The sequence below is a fragment of the Dryobates pubescens genome, chromosome 26 (genome assembly GCF_014839835.1).
Source record: "Dryobates pubescens isolate bDryPub1 chromosome 26, bDryPub1.pri, whole genome shotgun sequence".
NCBI lineage: Eukaryota > Metazoa > Chordata > Aves > Piciformes > Picidae > Dryobates > Dryobates pubescens.
This window is the reverse complement of record NC_071637.1, coordinates 16,440,994-16,461,860: the sequence shown is the minus strand read 5'-3', so window position 1 is coordinate 16,461,860 and position 20,867 is coordinate 16,440,994. Positions and strand designations below refer to the sequence as shown.

The 20,867-nt window shown below is 65.3% G+C and overlaps 2 protein-coding genes across 2 annotated transcripts; both read left to right on the top strand.

Annotated features, from left to right (window-relative positions):
- The first annotated feature begins 7,589 nt into the window (after positions 1-7,589).
- Positions 7,590-9,854, top strand: SLC52A3 (solute carrier family 52 member 3). Its single transcript, XM_009901783.2, has 3 exons — positions 7,590-8,633; positions 9,269-9,392; positions 9,502-9,854. Exons 1-3 carry the CDS (start codon positions 7,606-7,608, stop codon positions 9,706-9,708), a joined length of 1,359 nt encoding a protein of 452 aa, XP_009900085.2. The 5' UTR covers positions 7,590-7,605; the 3' UTR covers positions 9,709-9,854.
- Positions 9,855-13,843: 3,989 nt separating this feature from the next.
- SCRT2 (scratch family transcriptional repressor 2) lies at positions 13,844-17,088 on the top strand. Its single transcript, XM_054173695.1, has 2 exons — positions 13,844-14,118; positions 16,324-17,088. Exons 1-2 carry the CDS (start codon positions 13,995-13,997, stop codon positions 17,031-17,033), a joined length of 834 nt encoding a protein of 277 aa, XP_054029670.1. The 5' UTR covers positions 13,844-13,994; the 3' UTR covers positions 17,034-17,088.
- The last annotated feature ends 3,779 nt before the right edge of the window (positions 17,089-20,867 follow it).

The following is a 20,867-nucleotide window of genomic DNA, read 5'->3' as shown; positions in this document are numbered from 1 at the left end:
CCAAACCGGGTCCCCAGCCCCTCAAAACCTGTACCAAAGAGGGGCCCCGGCCCCCCTATTTGTACCCAACAGGGTCCCCAGCCCCCTGGAATCTGTGCCCTAACGGAGTCCCTGCAGAGCAGCCCCCCCATGGCACACGGGGCATTGGCCTGATGCGCTGTGACGGGCAAGCGGCCCGGTGGAGACTGCCTGTCCCTGTCCCCTGCCCTGGGGGCACAAGCTGCCTTCTGACCTGGAAAGTGTCTGCGGGGGGTCTGGCCAGGCACGGAGACAGCTGGGGATGATCCCAGCGCCATCGCAGACCCCTCCTTCCTGGGGGTGGATTTTGCACCCCTCTGCGGGGAGCCCAGTGCTGAGCTGCCCTGGGGACAGAGCCGGCAGTGCAGGGCACCGATGCCCTTGCTGGGCAAGGACAGGGGCTGGCAGGGCTGGCAGGGCCCCCGTCAAAGCCATGCTTGCAGCCCCCATGGGAAGCAGTGCAGAGACAGAGTAAGACCCAGACTGGTGGGCAGGGCTGGCTGCCAGCCAAGTGCCCCTGTGGCAGTGCCCATTTGGTCCACACTGCCCAGATCCCACACCCCACAGCAGCACCCTGCCAACAGCCAGTCCCACTGCCCTCATACCTTGTGGCAGGCTTAGGGAGGGCTTCCCAGGTTGGCACAGGGGTGTAAATGAAGCCCCTCTCCCCCTGGAACATTTCCAGTGTTGGGCACTGCAGTTGAGCTCGGTGCAGTGCCAGAGGCTCAAGCTCAACCCCCAGGGGCACACCATGGAGGGGGTGGCTGTTGGGGCACAGGGACAAGGAAACAGGGCCCCTCAGCACAGCCATTTGTGGCCAGTGTGGGCTCCCCTCCCCTGGCCAGCAAGGGCAGGCAGACAGACAGACGGGCACAACCTGCTGCTCTGCATTCCTGTGGCACTGAGCAGCCTGCCCTAGCAAGGCCATGCTGAGCCAGGCTGAGCTGCCCTCCAAACAACCACAAACCCACAGCAGCATTAGCCCATGCCCCAAGCCCTGCCAGAGCATGGGGGCTCCAGGGCCAAGCTGGCAGCCCCACTCATGCCAGGCAGTGCCCAGCCCTGGCCCTGGCTCCTCTCCCTCTTGGTGTGGGCAGCCCAGCTGAGCACACTTGGCACACCAGATCACCTCATGCCCGGAAAGCCGTGCTGGGAGGTGTCCGCTTGTGCCTCCCCCTCACTGGCTCACCCAGCCCCACATCGCTGGCACAGGGTTGGCACCACCTCCACCACCTACCTGGGTGAGCTCTGAGATGTGGGAACCTCCTTGGCACCTCTCAGCTGGCACGCTGCTTCTGCCGGAGCTCGTCCCGGCGGCGTCCCGGTGTCCTCTGCCACCTCTTCCCCTTCTCCCCGTGGGACGGCAGCTGGTGGGGTGACGGAGCAGCTCCTGCTGAGTCAGAGCCAGGTGAGGACATCCTCCAAGCAGCTCAGCTCTCACATGGCACTGAAACCACCGGGCATTCCTCCATGCCAGGCTGCGTCACACAGCGTGACTGTCGCGGGTGACATCCTGGCTGCCGGCTCAGGCCGCGGTGCCAGTCAGGAAGTGTGGATGCGTGGCCTGAGGTGCTCACACTGCCAGAGCCAAAGCACTTCTGGGCACCCCCTGCTTGCTGCAGGCAGAGGATCTTGATGTCTGATCAGGGCTTCATGGAGAAGGGACAACTGCCATCCCTGGCAGGGAGGTGCCACCCAGCTCCCCATGTGCCACTGGCATGGACTTGCCCCCTTTCTCCATGCACCAGCAAGCAACCCCCTGCAAGAACCCTCAAGATGCAGGCAAATAACACAAAAGGAGGTGACAGACAGGGGCAGGATCACCAAGCCCACAGCCACATGGACCTGCTGGCCCAGAGCCAGCCCTGGGGTGGCTGCCTGCCCCGTGCTACAGACACCTCCCATGGCACAGCTCTGAGTGGTGGGGGCCAAACATTGAGCCCACGCAGCACGGAGCTCAAGCACACAGGGGGTTCAAACTGCTCTTGGAAGGAGGACGAGGACTGGATGAGCTCTGAGGGTTAGAATGGGTGGTCTTAGATAGTTGGACTGGATGGTCAAAGGTGGTTGGACTGGAGGGCTAAGGTGGTTGGACTGGATGGTCAAAGGTGGTTGGACTGGATGGTCTAAGGTGGTTGGACTGGAGGGCTAAGGTGGTTGGACTGGATGGGCTAAGGTGGTTGGACTGGAGGGCTAAGGTGGTTGGACTGGATGGTCTAAGGTGGTTGGACTGGAGGGCTAAGGTGGTTGGACTGGATGGGCTAAGGTGGTTGGACTGGAGGGCTAAGGTGGTTGGATGATCTCCAAGGTCTTTTCCAACCAAAACAATTCTGTGGTTCCGGGGAGCTGGTGGAGGAGCAGAGCCGAGTGGAGCCCGCAGGAAGCAGCTGTCTGGGTGCCACGGGGTTGCCCTGTGCTTGGGCAGTGTCAGTGGTGGATCCACACAAGCTCAGCTGGAAAAACACTGCCTGGTGTGGAGGGTGAGGGCAGGGCCTGCGGGCAGCTGCACCACCAGGCACCGCAGGGCTGAACCGGCACCTGGCACGTCACCGGCTGCAGTCATGCCGGGGCACCTGCCTGGGCACGTCTGGCTGCTTTGGGAGCCAGGCAGCACCCCACCGCCCCACCCTCCCTGGAAGCACCCCAGGAGGGGTCTGGGGAGGGCAGCCTGGTCCCCCAGCGCCCACCTCAGCACCTTGGCTGCTGCCCCTGGCGCACGGGGACGGGGCAGGGATGGGGGAATGGTGTTTGGGTGTCAGAGACACAGGCGGGTGCTGGCACTGGCTCTGCAACTCACCTCCCACAGGCACTCAGGGCCCTCTTCATGCCACTGCAAGGAACTTCCAGGAGCTAAAAGTAGCTGCCAAGGAGCAGAAAAATGTTCTCAGAGGCCAAATCCTCCCTGGGTGCTGTGTGGAGGCAGATGCAGGTGCCCAGCAGCACCCATGGAGCAGCAAGGCTGGGGCTTGGCACAGCTTTGGCACCCCTGGGCAGAGGCACCTCCAGAGCCAGGCCCTTTCATCTTGGTGGGTGCTAATTTGGTGGGGGTTTAACCACAGCCCCTTGCTATGCCAAGGCTGTGCCATGCACTGCAGTGGGGGAACTGCCCCTGTGCCACACGCCCTGAGCGAGCCTCAGCTCTGCTCCTGCCTCAGTTTCCCCATCGGTGCCCTCTGCAGAGCCACTCTGCAGGGCAGGGAGAGGTTTTGGAGGGACTTGGGGATTCAGTGGGGAAGCTCTTGCTGGGCACAGCATCCCCTTGCCCTCCCCGGGCAGAGGCGAGGATGCTGCCCGCACCCTGCTGTCCCCACAGGCAGCAGCTCGGGGGCAGGAGCTGGGGAGGTGACAGATGGGGACACGCCGGGCGTGAGGCCTTTGTCTGCGCCGTGGCTGCGGTGACACCGACCCGCAGATGGCGGCTGCAGCCCGTGGGCAGGCGAGCACCGGGCCCTGGGGATCCGGCCCTTTTGTGGGGGTCTCACCTCCGGCAGCGGCCCCTTCCTGGCTGCCCCCCACCAGCCGTTCCTCCACTTTCAACTTGACCTGCTCCTTTCACATGGAAATGGGATGCAAATTGCCTGCGGGGGGCTGCCGTGGGCCGGCGGCTGTGACCTGCCAGTGGGTCCCTGCACCCAAGTCTGGGGGGAGAGGGGGGGTCATATCCCATCACCTGGGGCTGCCGGGGGTCTCTTAGCTGGTGGGGGGCTCCCCTTTTCCCCATCCAGGAAGAGCATCCCCACCACACTCGGCTGAAAGCAGGTGTTAGGGGATGGCTTTTGATGGGGTTGAGCTTCAGACCCCCACACTCCTGACCCCCCAAGTGCCCTCCCGCCATCCAGTCATCCCCATGGCACAGGCAGCGTGCCCACCTCAGGAGCCCCACTGCTCACCCTGCCCTGTGCTGGCTGCTTTGGGAACAGGACCCCAGCCCTGGCTGGGTGAGGAGGGGGCTGCCCCAGGCACTGGAGCCCAGCAAAGTCCCGTGGCCAGGGATGTCTCAGCTACCAAATGTCACCATCTGCCCAGGGGCCTTTGCTCACATCTGCCAGAGGGCTGGGGGGCTGGAGGGTCAGCTGCAGCACGGGGAGGGGGTGGAGGAGGCAGGGCAGGCAGGGCAGGCAGGGCAGACAGCACGTGTCAGGGGCATTTGGGTGAGAGGCATGAAGTGAGGGCATGGGGGTCTGGCACCCAGCACCCCCCAGGCTCCCCTGCACTGTGGCCATGCCCCGCTGGGAAAGGGTCTCACTGCCAGCCCAGCTGCTCCTTTGTGCTGCCAAATTAAACAGGACAATTGTTGTCCCCTCCCTGTCCCCAAACCCATTCCCACCCCTGTCCCCAAGCCCAGTTCCTATTCCTGTTACCACCCCCATGGACACACAGGGACCTCCCCAGGGCCCTGTTTTCTCCCAGCACCTTGGACTTTCTCCCCTCCCCTCAGGTCCCCCAGGGCACCTGCACTGGTTCTGACTGGGACAGAGTTAATCTGCTCTGCTGGAGCTGGTGTGGGGCTGTGTGGGGGCTGTGCAGAAGACAGCACTGATCAGCAGGGGTGGCTTGGTCAGCACCCAGCAGAGCTTGCACAGCACCCAGGCCTCTTCTGCTCTTCACACCACCCCACCAGCCCCACCAGGGGTGCACAGGGAGCTAGGAGGGGACATGGATGGGACCCCACCGACCAAGGGTTGCCCTGCTCAGCCATAAAAGCTGGGGATGGAGGAAAGGAGGACACTCAGAGGGATGCCATTTGCCTTCCCCAGTCACTGTTGGGCAACCAGAGAGTGGCCAACCACCCACCTGCCCTGGCCAGCAGTGACACCATGCCTGATAAAGGAGGCGGCTTTTGCTTCCCCTGCTGACTGGTCTTTATCTCAACCCACCAGTTCTCTCCCTTTCAGCCTTTCCACTCTCTAACTCATCCCACTGAGGTGGGGGTGAGCAAGCAACTGGGGGGTGCTGAGCTGCCTGCTAGGGTTAAACCTGGCAGCACCTCAAAACCTGCCCCTGCCAAGGGTGCCCAGCAGCCTTCCTGCAGCCCTGGGGGCACAGGGACACCAGGGCACCCTTGACCTCACAACCCCCATGGGCACAGGGACACCAGGGCACCCTTGACCTCACAACCCCCATGGGCACAGGGACACCAGGACACCCTTGACCTCACAACCCCCATGGGCACAGGGACACCAGGACACCCCTTGACCTCACAACCCCCATGGGCACAGGGACACCAGGACACCCTTGACCTCACAACCCCCAGGGGCACAGGGACATCTTTGTCCCTGTGGCAGCCCCATGACTGAGGCAGGGATGGAGCAAGGAGCAGGGACAGGGTGCGACGGCTGGCTGCCAAGCCCCGGGAGGGACAGGGCACAAGTAGGACAGGCAGGGCAGGCAGGGCAGGCCCCTGGAGAAGGCATCCCCAGGTTTCCCAGGGCTGCAGATCGCTCTCCCAGCGACACCCGGTGGGTGCTGGGGGAAGAGCCACCATGAGGCATGCCCAGGGTGGTGCGGGGATGAGGTGATCGTGCTGCCTCTGTCCCCTCCCCTGTGTCACCTCCAGGCTGGCCCGTGGGGCTCACGGCTGGGCTGGTCACCTGGTCCCCTCTCGCTGGCTGTGGGATCAGAGGAGTCCGGCTCCGCAGTGCACCCGAGGTGAGACAGCCACCGGGTTTGGAGGTCCCCACCCCAGCCTGTGACCCTGCAAAGATGCCCAGCGGGGACGGGCACCATCCCTGGGTGACACTGACACCTTCAAGAAGCAGCCTGGAATGGGTGGGCTGCAGTTCATCTGGGGACAAGGGCAAAGTGCAGGACACCACCAGGAATAATCCCTGGCACCTGGCCAGCGATGACGCTGCAGCGAGCTCCCGGTGCCACGGCCAGGCAGGCAGCAGGCATGAGGCTGACCCTGGCACCAGCGGTACGTGGGGGGCACAGAGGAGCGGTGGCCCCCTGGGCAGGCAGTGTGAGGGCAGGAGGCGGTGGGAGGTGGCACAGTTGGACTTTGGCCACCAGGATGAGCGTTTGAGCTGAAAGGTACCCGGGATTGGTCTGTGAGGGATGAGAGGGGCTGGGTGGCGGGGAGAGGGGACCCTGTGCCCACCCCTGTGCCCACCCAATGAAAACCAGGGGCCCACTGAGAGGGGAAGCAGGAGAAGGGGGTCCTGAATCCCTGTCCCCTGCAGCCCTGTGCCCAGGCTGACCCCAGCCCCCTGCCCCACGGTGGGGGTCAGCAGCCACCAGGTCTGGTCCCACTGTCCCCTGGGCACTTGCCCCTCTGACCACAAGGGTCCCCTCAGGAGTGGCACTTCCCACTCATCCCTCCAAGGACTTCAGAGCTCTTCCTTAACATCTTTCTTATCTCAGCTTTTATCGTATCACACCCTGCGCGGCAGCCAACCAACCCCGCAGCTCCTCTGTCACCCCAGGACCCGCTGGCACCGCGCACACACCTCCAGGAATCAGCCCTGAAAACAGCGGCTTTGGGTGGCACCACCGAGCGCTTGGCGGGAGGAGGACACGGAGCTCCCCTGGCCACCCCTGGACTCTGCCAGCTGGGAGAAGGGCGAGAAGGGGGCCAGGCCGCCACCCGTCGGCATCCGGAGGTGGTGACGTGCCCGCCCCACGTCACGGTCCCGGCGGGCAGGGCTGCCGGTTCCCCGAAGGGCGGTGAGTTCCTTTTCGAGAAGTTGTGGTGGGACCAGTTAAACCAGCAGCCTGCTTCCTGCCCGCTTCCTGCTCCGTGCTGGAGCCCCTCAGCTCCCTGCCGGAGCCCCTCCTCAAGCTCCCTGCCCGCCCCTGCCAGGCTCAGCCCTGGGAGACGTGAGTTTCCTCCTGCCGGGCTGAAGGGACACGGGGACACGGGGACACTGACCGCGGGGATCCCGGTGGCTGGGAGCAGGTGCCCAGGGGTGGCCGGGGGTGAAGCCAGGTGCCAGCCGGCTCAGCTCACCGGTAGGAGCCGGAGCCGGTTTGCAGGTGGTGCTACCGGGGCCCTTCTGCCCGGAGCCCGCTGGGCTCACGCAGGACGCTGCTGGGAGATGGGACCTGCTCGGCTGCGGTGGGAGGTTCAGGACGGACGTGGTGAGAGGTTTGGGACCTAGGAGGCTCCGTTCCCAGCAGAGCAGCTGCCCAGAACTCTGCCACCCCACCTCCCCCCCCCCCCCCCCCCCGCGATCCCCTCCTCCCTTCCCCCCAAATACAGAGCCATCTTCACCCTGTGCCAGGCTGTGCCATGCCGTCAGGTGGGGCAGGTTCAATGTCCTTCCAAGTGCCATCCCAGCTGTGTGTCTTGTCCTCAAGAACCCTGGGATGGGGCCCCAGGCAGAGCTGAGCAGGTCCCACACCCAGTGCAGGAGGGGACAAGGGTCATCCCCACAGGGAGCAGGGGGGGTCCCTAGGGTTGGCAAGGGGCAGGGGGGGCTGTGCCATGCCACGGGGGGGCCGTGATGTCCTCGGGTGGGGAGGAGCTGCTGCGGGAACGCAGGCAGCGGTCGCAGGGGGCCAGAGCGGGGGTCTGGGGGGAGGCCAGGTCTCACCCCACCGCTGATGGAAGCCTCTCCCCGCAGCCCAGGCTGCCAGCCCCGAGCCATGGCGCTGCTCATCCACCTCCTGGCCTGTGCCTTTGGCATGGGCTCCTGGGTGGCCATCAACGGGCTGTGGGTCGAGCTGCCGCTGCTGGTGACGATGCTGCCGGAGCAGTGGGACCTGCCCTCCTACATCACCATCATCATCCAGATGGCCAACGTGGGGCCGCTCTTCGTCACCCTCATGCACCACTTCCGGCCCGGCTGGCTGAAGGAGGTGGTGGTCATCTACGTGGTGGTGTCCGTGGGGGTCCTGTCCTGCTTGCTGCTGGCCTTCCTCTGGGACTACACATCCCCCCTGGGCGGGGGGACACACAGCACTGCCTTCCTGCTCCTCACCTTCTTCCTGGCCCTGGTGGACTGCACCTCCTCTGTCACCTTCCTGCCCTTCATGATGCAGCTGCAGCCCCAGTACCTGACCACCTTCTTCGTAGGGGAAGGGCTCAGCGGGCTGATCCCAGCCTTCATCGCCCTGGGCCAGGGCTCTGGCGTCTCCAGCTGCCTCAACCGCACCTTTGAGGTCAACATCACCACTGACAATGTCACCGTGGAGAGCATCACCTCCCAGCTGGAGACCCACTACTTCCCACCCAACTTCTCCCCACTGGTCTTCTTCCTCCTCATGACTGTGATGATGCTGGCCTGCCTGCTGGCCTTCTTCTTCCTCACCAAGCAGCCCAAGGTGTGGGACCTCTCCCAGCAGCAGCTCTTTTCCAGCAACATCATGCTGAGCTCCTTTGACCAGATCCCAGAGGAGGGAGCGGGCTCCCGGCTGAGCAAAGCCTGCCCGTGCCCAAAGGATGCCAAGGGGCCTGGCGACATCCTGCCGGAGAAGGTCTCCTACTCTGTGGCCGAGTTCACCTTCATCTACTTCCTCATCACCTGGGTGTCCTCCCTGACCAACGGGGTCCTGCCCTCCGTGCAGTCCTACTCCTGCCTGCCCTATGGCAACACTGCCTACCACCTGACAGCCACGCTCAGCTCCGTGGCCAACCCCCTCGCCTGCATGGTGGCCATGGTCCTGCCCAGAAGGTGGGTAACAGGGCACTGGGCTGTGCCCCTGGGGCTCCTGCCCCATGATGGGATCGAGGGAGGAGGCACTGGGTGGGTGGCACGTAGGGTGTCTGTGCCCTGCCAGCAGAGGCACCCTCAGGAAGGAGGATGGAATAGAACAGAATAGAACTAACCAGGTTGGAAGAGACCTTTGAGATCATCCAGTCCAACCTCTCCCCCAGCACCATCTAATCAACTCAACCATGGCACCAAGGGCCTCATCCAGGCTCTTCCTAAACACCCCCAGGGATGGGGACTCCACCACCTCCCTGGGCAGCACATCCCAGTGGCCAATCTCTCTTTCTATGAAGAACTTCTTCCTGACATCCAGCCTGAACCTCCCCTGGCACAGCTTGAGACTGTGTCCTCTTGTTCTGGTGCTGGGTGCCTGGGAGAAGAGACCAACCCCCACTTGGCTACAACCTCCCTTCAGGTAGTTGAGGATGGAGCTGTTCAGCCTGTGCCACAGCTCTGTGCCCCTCACCAGGGACGTGGCAACGTTCCCTGGCATCACTCATATGACCTTGGCAGGTCCCTGGCCCTGCTGGGTATCCTTGTGCTGTCGGGGGGCAGGTTGGCATCGTTCTCTGGTGTCACTCACATGTCCCTTGCAGGTCCCTGCCCCTGCTGGGCATCCTGACCGTGGTGGGGACAGGCTTTGGTGCCTACAACATGGCCATCGCCGTGATGAGTCCCTGCCCGATCCTCCAGCAGTCGCCGTGGGGAGATGTCACCATCGTAAGTCAGAGTCCCTCTCACCGGGGCCAGCCCTGGCTCCGGCTTCACCACAGCCTTCCTAATCCCCACGGTGGCTCTGCTGACCTCTCCGCCCTCCCTGCCCCTCCAGGTCCTCTCCTGGGTGCTGTTCACCGGGACGCTCACCTACGTGAAGGTCATGGCCGGGGTGATCCTGCGGAGCCGCAGCCACAGCGCCCTGGTGTGGTACGGGGCGCTGGAGCAGCTGGGGTCCCTCCTGGGGGCCCTCATCATGTTCCCCCTCGTCAACATCTACCACTTCTTCCAGTCTGCTGACTACTGCAACCTGCAGTGCTGAGTGCCAGCGGGGTGGGCACCCCCTGGGCAGCTGCCTCTTGGCACCAGGAATGAACCCTCCCCCCGAAACCAGCGAGGGCTGGGAAGCAGCGCTGGGAGCAGGGCGGTTGCAGGCACACCTCCCTACCAGGCTGTGCCAGCTCCCCGGGCAGCAGCAGCTCCGTGGCTTTGTCCTCAGCATGGGCACAGGGTGTGCCCATCACATGCAAAGCAATAGAAGGTTTTTACACAGCCCTTGGCCTTGCTGCTGCCCGTGCCCCCTGTGCCAGCGAGCGTCGTGCCAGTGTCGTCATCCCCCTACCTGGGTACTGCTCAGCTGGGGGCATGTCCTGTACCTTCCCCTGGGGGGTCTGGTGTCATTTGGCATCGTGCCCCCAGAGCCCCCCCTGGGACCCCATGGGTGGGCACAGCCCCAGCTGCACTGAGAGGCATTCCAAGCCCCGTGCCATGGTGGAGGTGGCAGCTGCTCCTGGGTCGGTGGGTTTGCAGCCAGCTGCAGGGAGAGGGGACAAAGGCAGCTTGGGGACAAGGACTGGGGTGGGGGGTGGGCACATGGAGCTTTCACAAGGCTCCAGGAGCAGCTGGGGAAACTGAGGCACAATGGGACTGCAGGGACCTGCCTGGCATTTGCCATCCTCTGCTCTGCCCCCATCTGTGTTATCTGCCCCCTCCCCACAGCTCTGTACCCCACTGTACCCCGGCCCAGCCCCACCGCACCCCGAGGCACTGGGGCTGCAGAGCTGTGGAGAGAGACCACAGCAGAATCCTGTGCCCGGGCACGGCGCCGGGTAGGGGGGTGGCATGGGACGGTGCCAGCGCTCTGCCACCTGGTACCCCAACTGCACCCCAGCCACGTCAGCCAAGGTGGGCACTGGAGCATGGCAGGCACAGGGGGGTTGGGGGACAGGCGCACCCCCTGAACTGGGCTGGCACCCGTGCCCCGCCTGCGCCTGCGCCCCTTCCCCGGGGCACGAGGCAGCCGGGCCTTTGTCCCTGTCCCTTTGTCTGGCAATCTGCTCCCGGAGCCTCGCAGCCATTGGAACCATTTCGGGGCTCCGGCTGCGGCCCGGATGCCTCTGGGAAGGACGCGGCTGGAATCGCTAATGGGCAGCAGCCCCCCGAGCCGCTGGCACCACAGCGGCAGGGTCTGTCCCCCCCCTCCCCCGGCCACCACCGGGCATCCCCCTGGGCACCTCCAGGCCGACCCCACCGCCATCAGCCCCTAGCCCTCCATATGCAGGATCCAGCTCCGGGGGGCGGGAGGGGGACCGAGGACCAGCGTGTGGGGGTTTGTCTCATGCCGTGAGCAGGAGCTGTGTTGGGGACCCTCTCCCCTTACCCCCTGCGAGGATGCTGCTGCCCTTAGGAGCCCTCCAAAGACCCTCACCCACCGGACACCCCCCCTCTGCCCCTCTCGCTGAGGAAACAATCGCTTCCCATGGGAATTATTTCCATACAGCTGCTGGGGACGGCAGGGCCGGGGCTGAGCCTTTCTTCTGGCACTCGCCTCCCCCCCTCCCAGGTTTTTTGCGGGGGGGGGGGCAGGGGCTGCAGTCAGCGATATGAGCAGAGCTCGGCGGGGCTGATTGCGGGTTATTAACATAATTATCTCAGTCCCCTGCCTCTGAAAGCAGCCGGGTTCCTCTTCCTCCCCCCTCACCCCGCCCCCCCGTCTTTTACACTTAATTACCTCCCTTATTACACCACAGCCTGCCGAGAGGCAGAGCCCAGGGCAGTGGGCAGCGAGTGGGCAGTGGGTGGGCAGTGGATGGGCACTGGGTGGGCAGGCAGCAGGCAAAGAGCGGGCAGTGAGCAGGCAATGGGGCGGACAGGGAAGAAGGCAGAGGGCAGAAAGTGGTGAGGCAGCAGGCAGCAAGGAGTGGGCAGTGGGCAGGCAACGGGCAAGCAGTGGGCAGAAGGTAGGCAACAGTGCAGGCAGGGAGGAAGGCAGCGGGCAGGCAGCAAGCGGGCAAGGGGCACGCAGAGATGAAGGCAGCAGACAGGCAGTGGGCATTGAGCAGGTGGTGGGCAGGCAGCTGGCAGGCAGTAGGTGGGCAGATAGTGGGGCAGGCAGCAAGCAGTGGGGCAGGCAGTGGGCAACAGGCAGGCAGTGGGCAGGGAGCGGGCAGGCAAGTGGGTGGGCAGACAGTGTGGGTGGGCAGGCGGTGGGTGGGTAGTGGACAGCGGGCAGGCAGCAGGCAGGCCCAACTAGGGCGTAAGTAATGCCCGCTCTGCAAACGTGCCTTCAAGGAGAGCAGCAGCACAGCCGCGGATAAATAAATCAGGGAGCGGGAGCCGGAGCCCGGTGCACGGAGAAGCGGCGGGGAGGGGGGGGGAGGCGGGGGAAAAGGGGGCGTGCGGGAGCAGCCCGGCAGGCAACGGTGTCCCTGTGGCCCCCCTACCGCGGCCGGGTACCGGCGGTCCTCCGGGAGAGGTGACCTTGAACTTGGCAGAGCCCTGACGTCAGGGCAGCGCTGCGGGGCCAGATGGGAGCCGTGGCGCTGCCTGCGAGCCCCGGCCGAGTGCTGCGGGAGGGGGGGCGAGACCCCCCCCAGCACCTATTGGGGGGCAGCCCCGAGATCCCCCCAGACTCCGGAGCAAGCCTAAGGGGAAGATGCAAAGTGCCCCTGGGCTGTGGGATGCTCTGGGATGCTGTGAGATGCTGTGGGATCCTGTCGTGGGGGCTAGGATCCTGTGGGATGCTGTAACCCGTGGGCTACTCAGGGCTGTGGGATCCTGTGGGCTGGGGGCTGGTCTGGGTTATAGGATGCCCCTGGCTGTGGGGTGCTGTAGGCTGCCCTGGGCTGGGGGATGCCACACAAAGCCGGGAGCAGGGGTACAATGGCTGCCCCCAGCCCCGGGTGAAGGAGCAGACACGGCTGTGAGCCGGCAGGCCCAGGGTGCCAGCTGCAGGGGAGCTGCTTTTGGCCCCCAGACCAGATGCCACATGCCCAGGGCCGAAGGTGATGATGCCTCCCGAGACCGGGGGTGCCCAGGGCTGCCCTGTGCCAGCCGTGCCAGCACTCTGCCCGCGGTGACAGGTGATGAACTGTCCTTACTTAAGTGCTGCATCGCTCTCAGCACAGCTCAGGGAGAGCGGGGCCCGCTGCCAGCCAGGTCTTGGTGTCACTCTCCAGCCCTTGGCTGTCACAGAGCCAGCTCCGGGGCCACCCAGTGCCCGCAGGACCGGGGGCCTCATCCTGCTGCTGGGGGCGCGGCAGCGGAGTGCGGGCAAGGGGAGGGGGCGACCGGGGGCTCCAGGGAAGGAACAATGCACCGCTGCCAGCCCCGCTATTGTTGTGGGCTGCGAAGGTCACAGAGCTCCCCTGGGGACAGGGATGGGGACAAGGGACACGGGAAAGAGAGAGAAGGTGGGGAAAGGGACAAGGAAGAGGAATAGGGAGGGGGAAAGGGGCAGTGGGCAGGGATGAGGACAGGGCAGAGGTGGGATAGGGGATGAAGGCAGGGAGAAAGGAGCAGGAATGGGGACAGAGAACAAGGGACAGGGAAAGGGACAAGAGGAAAGGGTCAGCAGAAAGGGGCAGGGGACAGAGAAGAGGACAGGGAAAACAGACGGGAATGGGAATATGGAACAAGGATAAGAACAGGAAGCAAGGACAGGAGAAAGAGGCAAGAAAAAGGGACAGGGAACAAGGATGGAGACAAGGGACAGGGATGAGGATGGAGACAAGGGACAGGGGACAGGGATAGAGACAAGAGACAGGGATGGGGATGAAGACAAGGCACGGGGATAAGGATGAAGACCAGGGACAGGAATGGGGACCCCCGCCCCCGCAGCCCCGTCCTTCGCAGGCCCCGGGGGCTGGCGGCGGGGAGACAAAGGAGGTGGGAGGCAGCTCTGTGTCCCACCGCCCCCCCGTCCCCGTCCCAGTCCCCCCCCGCCCCGTCCCCGCGTATCCCCATTGTCCATGCCCCGGGGGTGGAGGGGAACAGGGTGGGAGGGACCGGGGACCCCGCACTGCCGCCATGCCCGGGGCGCCCGGCTCTACCGGTGGCTCGGGGGGCTCCGGGGGGGCTCCGGGTGCGGCCGGGTGGAGCGACCCCCTCCCCCCCACAGCATCCTGCCTTCCTCCCCTCCTCCTCCTCCCCTCCTCCTCCTTCTTCTCCTCCTCCTCGCCTCCCCGCCCCTCGCACTCGGCTCCCCGCTCCTCGCCGCCCGCACAGCCGGGGCCGGAGAGCCGGGGCGGGGCGGGGGCCGGGGCCGGGGCCGGTGGCGGTGCCGGTACCGGAGCTGTCCAGTGCTGAGGGCGCCGGCCCGGCCCCGCCATGCCCCGTTCCTTCCTGGTGAAGAAGCTGAAGGCGGAGGCGTTCCCGGCTACCGGGGCCCCCGCACCCCCTTACACCCCCCTGGAACCTCCCTACGCGCTGCCCGGCCCCGCCAGCGGCGATGGTGAGTGCTGGGATGAGGGATTCGGGAACGGGGGGACCCCCCCGCTATTGTGTGTGAGCCTCACTTGGGGAGCCCAGGGAAGGGGCGGGGGGATGCGGGGCAGGACGAGGTAGGGGTCCCCGCGTTGTGTCCTGCAGCCGGGGGGTGCAGTGAGGCGGTGGGAAGCGGGGGGGGGAGGGGGTCACCCGTCCTCTCCTTGTCCCCCGCTCCGGGGCCAGCGGCCGAAGTTGGTCCTTGGGGAAACATCCACTGCGTGACAGCGGCAGCCCCTGTGGGCGCCCCCACGATCCCCCCCCACCCCCCGCGCCTCCCGGGGGCAGCGAGGCCAGCTCCTTCCCACGACGAGTTGGGTTCTTTTTGGGGGGGCGCACGAAGCAGGCGGTCTGGGGGGCAGGCGGGGGAAGACAGAGCCTCGCCGTGCCTGCGGGTTTCATTGTTCGCAGCGGTGCCCCGAGCCCCCCCGGGAGCAGGCGGGGGAGAGGCGGGGGCAGCCCCCTCCCCGCAACGCCAGGAGAGGTGCAAAGAGATGGGCTGAGGGGTCCCCGCAGCCCCGTCCTGCCAGGGGATACTGGGGAGGACTTTTGGGGTCCCCCAGCTTCGGCAGAGACCCCTAATGGGCCCAGGGACAGCCTGGAAGAGGGGGTCGGGAGGTGGGGGGGGGGGGGGGGGGCATTCTGGTCCTGGCTGCTCGGGGACCGTGAGGTTGAGCTGAACGCAGGAATGGGCCTGATCCAGCTATGCACAAACCAACATTGTCCCACCGCTGCGGTCTCGGCCCCCCTTTTCTACCTCCCCCCAGCCCTTGGTGGGCTTTCTGTGCTGAGCGCAGGGCTGTGAGGGCGGCGGGGGCGGGGAGGGGGTCCTCTGTTTCCTCCCCCCACGACATCAGGAGCCCAGAGCCGGTGGGGGAGGGATGTGCTGCAGCTGGGCAGAAGCTGCCGACGCTGCTCTCCTGGAAATAACCTTGCTGCATGCTCGGAGGCAGCGTGAGAAATTGCTGAGCAGGGCGCTTTCTGCACAGCCCGCGCTGTCAGCACCGAGCGGGGGGACGGGGGGGGCCCAGCTCCACCCCTGCCACGCATCCCCCTCCCCACCGCGGGCACCCCCGGCCTTCACGGGACAAACGGCAGCAGCCCCTCACCCTGGGCAAGGGGGTCCCATGAGCGGGGGGTGGGAGGATGGCTTTAGGGGATGCTCAGCTGCAGTGGGGTTGGGGTTTCCATGCTGCTTCGGTGGTGTGAAGGGGTGAGACTGGCCCGGGCATCAGCTCAGACCTCTGGCAGCCCCCAGTGTCACCAAGAGCTGAGACATGGTCCCTAAAGGGACAGCATGCACAAGGCTGGAGACCACTGAGACTAGTTTGGGGGTCCTGGGGGTGGTGGAATGTCCCACAGGGTCACTGCCCTGGCAGGGAGAGAGCTGAGCTGCTCCTCCTGAGGTGACCTTCATGTGCCAGCACAGAGGGAGGGGGATGCCCATGGGGATGCCCCCACAGCGACCACTTTGTCACGGGTCAGGGGTCCCTTATTCGGAGCCGGGCCGTGAGCAGATCAATGTCACACAGGGGTGACACTGCTGGCACAACACCTGAGCCCTGTTCTACGCCTGAGGGGGCTGTGGGTCCCTCTTCTGGGCAGGAGCCCAGGATCCCTGTGCTGCTGGCTTCTCCATCCCTGGGGAATAGCCGCTGTGGGGGGAGGGGGGGGGGGGGCTTTCCCAGCCCCTTTTCAGCAGAAAGGAATCCTGGAGCAGCCTCCTTCCCCCTTGCCCCAGCTGGCCCGGGCTTGAGGAGGCAGGAGGTGCCGGAGCAGAGCTCGTTACCGATGCTGCCCCGGTGAACAATGAGGCACCGACAGCTGCCTGGCGGCAAATGGCCCCCGGGGGCTGCCCGCAGCCGGGGCAGCGGGGCCGGCACAGGGCGGGTGCAGCTGAATGTCCCACAGCCCCGTCCCCAGCTCCCACCCACGGCAGCCCCGCGGGGTGGCATCCATCCTGCCAGCAGATGCGGACAGGAGCCGGGGCAGACAAGGCAGCTCCCCTGATCGGGACCAGCCCGAGTGGGGACAGGGACTGTGCCAGGGGGACTGTGCCAGGGGGACAGCCCCAGTTCTGCGCCCACGATAGGTAGTTTTGGCTGGTACCTTGACCCTGTCTGCGACGGGCTTGGCCCGGAGGGACAGTAACCCCACCGTGCTATCCCTGTAGGGTACCTCCAGCACTGCCTGGCCCCCGCCGGCTACGACACGGACAAGAAGCAGGGTCTGCCACCGCCACCGCCGGACCCGGCCTACGCACCCGGCCACGAGGAGTACAGCGACCCCGAGAGCCCCCAGTCCAGCTTTTCCGCCCGCTACTTCCACGGGGAGGCGGCGGTGACGGACAGCTACTCCATGGATGCCTTCTTCATCACGGACGGGCGGTCGCGCCGGCGCAGCGAGAGCCAGCGCCGCGGCGGCAGCCACCGCCACTCCTGCCCCGAGTGCGGCAAGACCTACGCCACCTCTTCCAACCTCAGCCGGCACAAGCAGACCCACCGCAGCCTGGACAGCAAGATGGCTCGGAAATGCCCCACGTGCGGCAAGGCTTACGTCTCCATGCCCGCCCTGGCCATGCACGTCCTCACCCACAACCTCAAGCACAAGTGCGACGTGTGCGGCAAAGCCTTCAGCCGGCCCTGGCTGCTGCAGGGCCACATGCGGTCGCACACCGGGGAGAAGCCCTTCGGCTGCTCCCACTGCGGGAAAGCCTTTGCCGACCGCTCCAACCTGCGCGCCCACATGCAGACCCACTCCGCCTTCAAGCACTACAAGTGCAAGCAGTGCGAGAAGACCTTCGCCCTCAAGTCGTACCTCAACAAGCACTACGAGTCCGCCTGCTTCAAGGGCTCCGAACACAGCTGTGCAATAGGGAACTAGCACCCCCAGCCCCCGGTGGCACATCCCCGGCCCCATCCCTCTTACCACCCCTATTGCCACCCCCGTCTCCATCCCCGTTCTTGTCCCCATCCCCCAAACCCGTCTCCATTCCCATCCCCATTCCTATCCCCATCTCCATCCCCACCCCTGTTCCTACTCCTATCCTCAATTTACATCCCTGCCCCCATTCCCACCCCATCTCCAACCCCATCCTCATCCCTATCCCGATCTTCATCCCCATCCCCGTCCCTACCCCTTCCTCATTCCCATTCCTATCCCATTTCCAGCCTCCAGCTCGGTCCCTGTCCCCGTGCCAGCACTCCCGCAGCTGCAGCCGGCCGTGCGTTGTGGCTGTGCCGTAGCTAGAGGTCACAGCCCCCCAGACTCACCCCCCAGCTCTCCTCGGGAAGGGCTGGATCCGGCCGGGTCCGCAGCAGGACCCAGCTCCTCGCCCGCAGGTCCCCGAACCCCCTCGCAGCCAGGCAGGTCTCTCTGCGGGGGTCTCACCCGGGGACCTCTTCCAGACCCAGGAGAGACTTTCCTCCCCCAGCTCGTGACTTCCACCTCCTCTATTTATTTAATTTATTACTATTATTTATTTAGAGCTGCTGCTTCTCCCCGCGGGGGATCCCGAGGGAGAAAAGACACTTTTCTGCTCCCCCCCAGGAGCAAAACCTCACCTTGACCTTGACACTGATGGGACCATGGGCTGGGCGCTCCTGCCAGCTCGGCGGGACTGACGGACGGGACGGCTGTCAGGAGGCTGTCAGACACACCCGGAGGCTGGGCTCCCCGCAGCCCACCACCCTGGGGCACCCTGAAGCCCCCTTACCCAGCACAGTCCCATGGGACATAGCCCCATGGCACCGTGCTCACCCTGGCACTGCATCTCTGCAGCCCCGGAGTCAGGGAAAGAGCGAGGGGTGCGCGGCCGAGACCCGCAGGACACGTGTGTCACCCGTGGCACCCAGCTTGGCCAGGCACACCAGGCCCCCGCCACGGCGATGGGCCGGGGAACAGCTTCCCGCGGGCAGGTGCAGCCCCCTTCGCCGTGCATACGGCCAGGCTGGCAGCTGGGCTGGAGACCCAGCCTCGTGGCAGCACCTGAACCCCCGAATGTGCCCCCAGCCTCTGCCCAGAGCCCTCCCCAGCCCCCTCCCCATCACCCCCCACCCCCTCCGCCTGCGCTCAGGATGGGGGGGGGTCAGCGTAGCCGTGCAGTTTAGGTGAGTCTATTTAAATGTTCTTATTTATATTATTTATAACTTCTGCTTTTCACTATTTATTTGCCAAGACTGGCAGGGCCGTGCCAGCGCTGGCTTGCAGGAGGTGGCAGAGCCGCAGCAGAGCCGCCGTGCCCGGGACGCAGCCACGGTGACACGGACGGGGACGGGACCCCGAGAGCGGACCGTGCGGTGGGCACGGAGGCAGGAGGGCAAGAGCTGGCACCCTTGTAAGCCCTCCCCAAAAGGCAAAGCCCTTCTCATCCGTCTTCGTCGCTGCCGCAGGCTCCTGCCGTGCCCCCCGCCCCGTGCCAGCCCGGTGGGGACACACCAGCCGTTCTATGCAACCTCCCTGCGGAGCATCCCCGCACCGGCCCCGGAGCGAGCGGCATTCCCGGAGCGGGGCCCGACCCGCGCCTCCGCTTCCTACCTCGGGCCACCAGCTGCCACGGCCCCATCACCCCGTGCCAGTCCCCGACACCCTCGGGGTTCAGCCTGGCACCCCAAGGGGCCGCACTCGCGTACCCCACACGTCTTCCTGCGCTGTCTTCCTCCCTGCACCGTCTTCCTCCTGCCGCCTCGGTGCCCACGTTGCCGTGGCTTGCAGTCTCGATGCCTCCCGGGGACATCCCTGGCACCATCTTCCTCCTGCTGCCTCGATGCCCGCTTTGCCACAGGCACAGCTCGTGGGCTTGTCATCTCCTGGGGACATCTCCAGCACTGTCTTCCTCTCGGTGCCCATCTTGCCAGGGCTTGTGGGCTTGACGCCTCCTGGGGCATCCCCGGCACCGTCTTCCTCCCACCACCTTGGTGCCCACATTGCCATGCCCACAGCTCGTGGGCTCAACACTTCCCAGGGACATCCATGGCGCTGTCTTCCTCTCCATGTTTGTGTCACCAACACCTACGGGCTTGATGCCTCCCGGGGATGTCCTTGGCACTATCTTCCTCCCACCATCTTGCCGCCCATCTTGCCACGTCTCGTGGGCTTGACGTTCTCACGGGGACATCCCTGGCACTGTCTTCCTTTCGGTGCCGACGTTGCCACGGCTCACATCTTCAATCCCTCCCAGGGATGCCCCTGGCACCACCTTCCTCCCACCACCTCGGTGCCCGCATTCCCGCCGCTCACAGGCTCGCACGCCTCCCGGCGGCACCCCCGTCACAGTCCTCTCTGCCATGGCACCGTGCCCACGCCCCCGCCCCCTACGCAGGGTCAAACGCATCACCCCAGCCACCACGCAGGTGCCCACCAGGCGAGGACGCAGCAGTTGAGGCTCTTCGCGCCGCGCCGGCAGCACCGGCAGCACCGGCAGCACCGGCAGCGCCGCGTCCCTCGGGCTGGGTGGGCACAGAGCGGGCACCACGCCTCTGCCCCTGCCCCTACTGTAAATAGCAGATACTACAGCAATAATTTTCCGTGCATGATAGATTTTTTTCTGCCAGGTTTTGTACTCGCCAGCCCCCAGCGAGGCCAGACAGGTCCGCCGGGGAGCCGGCTGCCCGCAGTATTACTTGTAACGCGATTCAGGGATATAAAAGGGATTTCTGCCACTAACTCTGCGTCCTGGGGCATTTGTGCTGGCACCGGTGGGCGGTGGCATGAGAGCCGCGGGGCTGCGTGCCGATCCTGCGGTGGGACGGGGCAGGAACCTGGGACAAGGCACTTGGGATGGGAGCACTGTGGAAAAAATCCTCTGCCCCACGCTAAGGGACGGAGGTGCCCCGGGAGCCAGCTGGGAATGGGGCACTCGATGCACCCAGAGCTGCCCACTTTGCTATGTTAGCCCCAACAGTCGGTGGGCAGCAGCCAGATGACCCCCTGCCATGCTGAGCAGTGGGTTGGCAGTGCCACCCTGCTTGTGCAAACAGCAGGAAGGCTGCGAGTGGCAGCAGATCGCTGACCTGGAAGTAAAGTGCCGTGTGAAATCCCAGCAGTGGGGCGGGGAGCCTGGCAGGCAGCCTCGGGGGTGCCCAGCGATGCCCAGGCACCCCTAGCCTCATGCCTGTGTCCCATGGGAAGGGCTGGGTGAGAGGGTCTTGTTTGGGCTGAGGGGTGGTTCGTGCCCACTCAGGATGGTGGCACAGCTCGGGGCTGTGAGAACAACCTGGCACCAAAGCCTCATCCTGAAGCCTCACAAATCCATCCCTGACTGGCACTGGCACCAGCCCTCACACCAGGCAACTGCTGTCAAGTCAGGCTTGGGGCTGGGGACCCTCCATGCCCCCCAGGAGCTAGGATGATGGGCAGGGAGCAGCCATCTGCTGGCATCACAGCCCCACTGCAGAGCCAGGCTGCCCTGGTTGTGGGAGCTGATGGGGTGGGAGACCAAATTCTTGCTGGGAGCCTCTCCAGCATCTGGGGTTGGTCACTGGGAGCCTCTCTGCCGTTCCAGACTGGGGTCTGTGAGCTTCTCCACCATCTGGAGCACTTCACTGGTCTGAAGATGTGACCTAGAAAGATCCAGGGCTGGAGCACGGTGATGTCTGCCCAGCCATGGAACATCGATGCTTCACTGCTTAGCTCCAGGGCTGGTTCCTGCCACCTTTTCCTGACCCCATCACGTCAGCCTGGCGGGGAGGAGGAGACTCTGGGATTGGGACAAGCTCC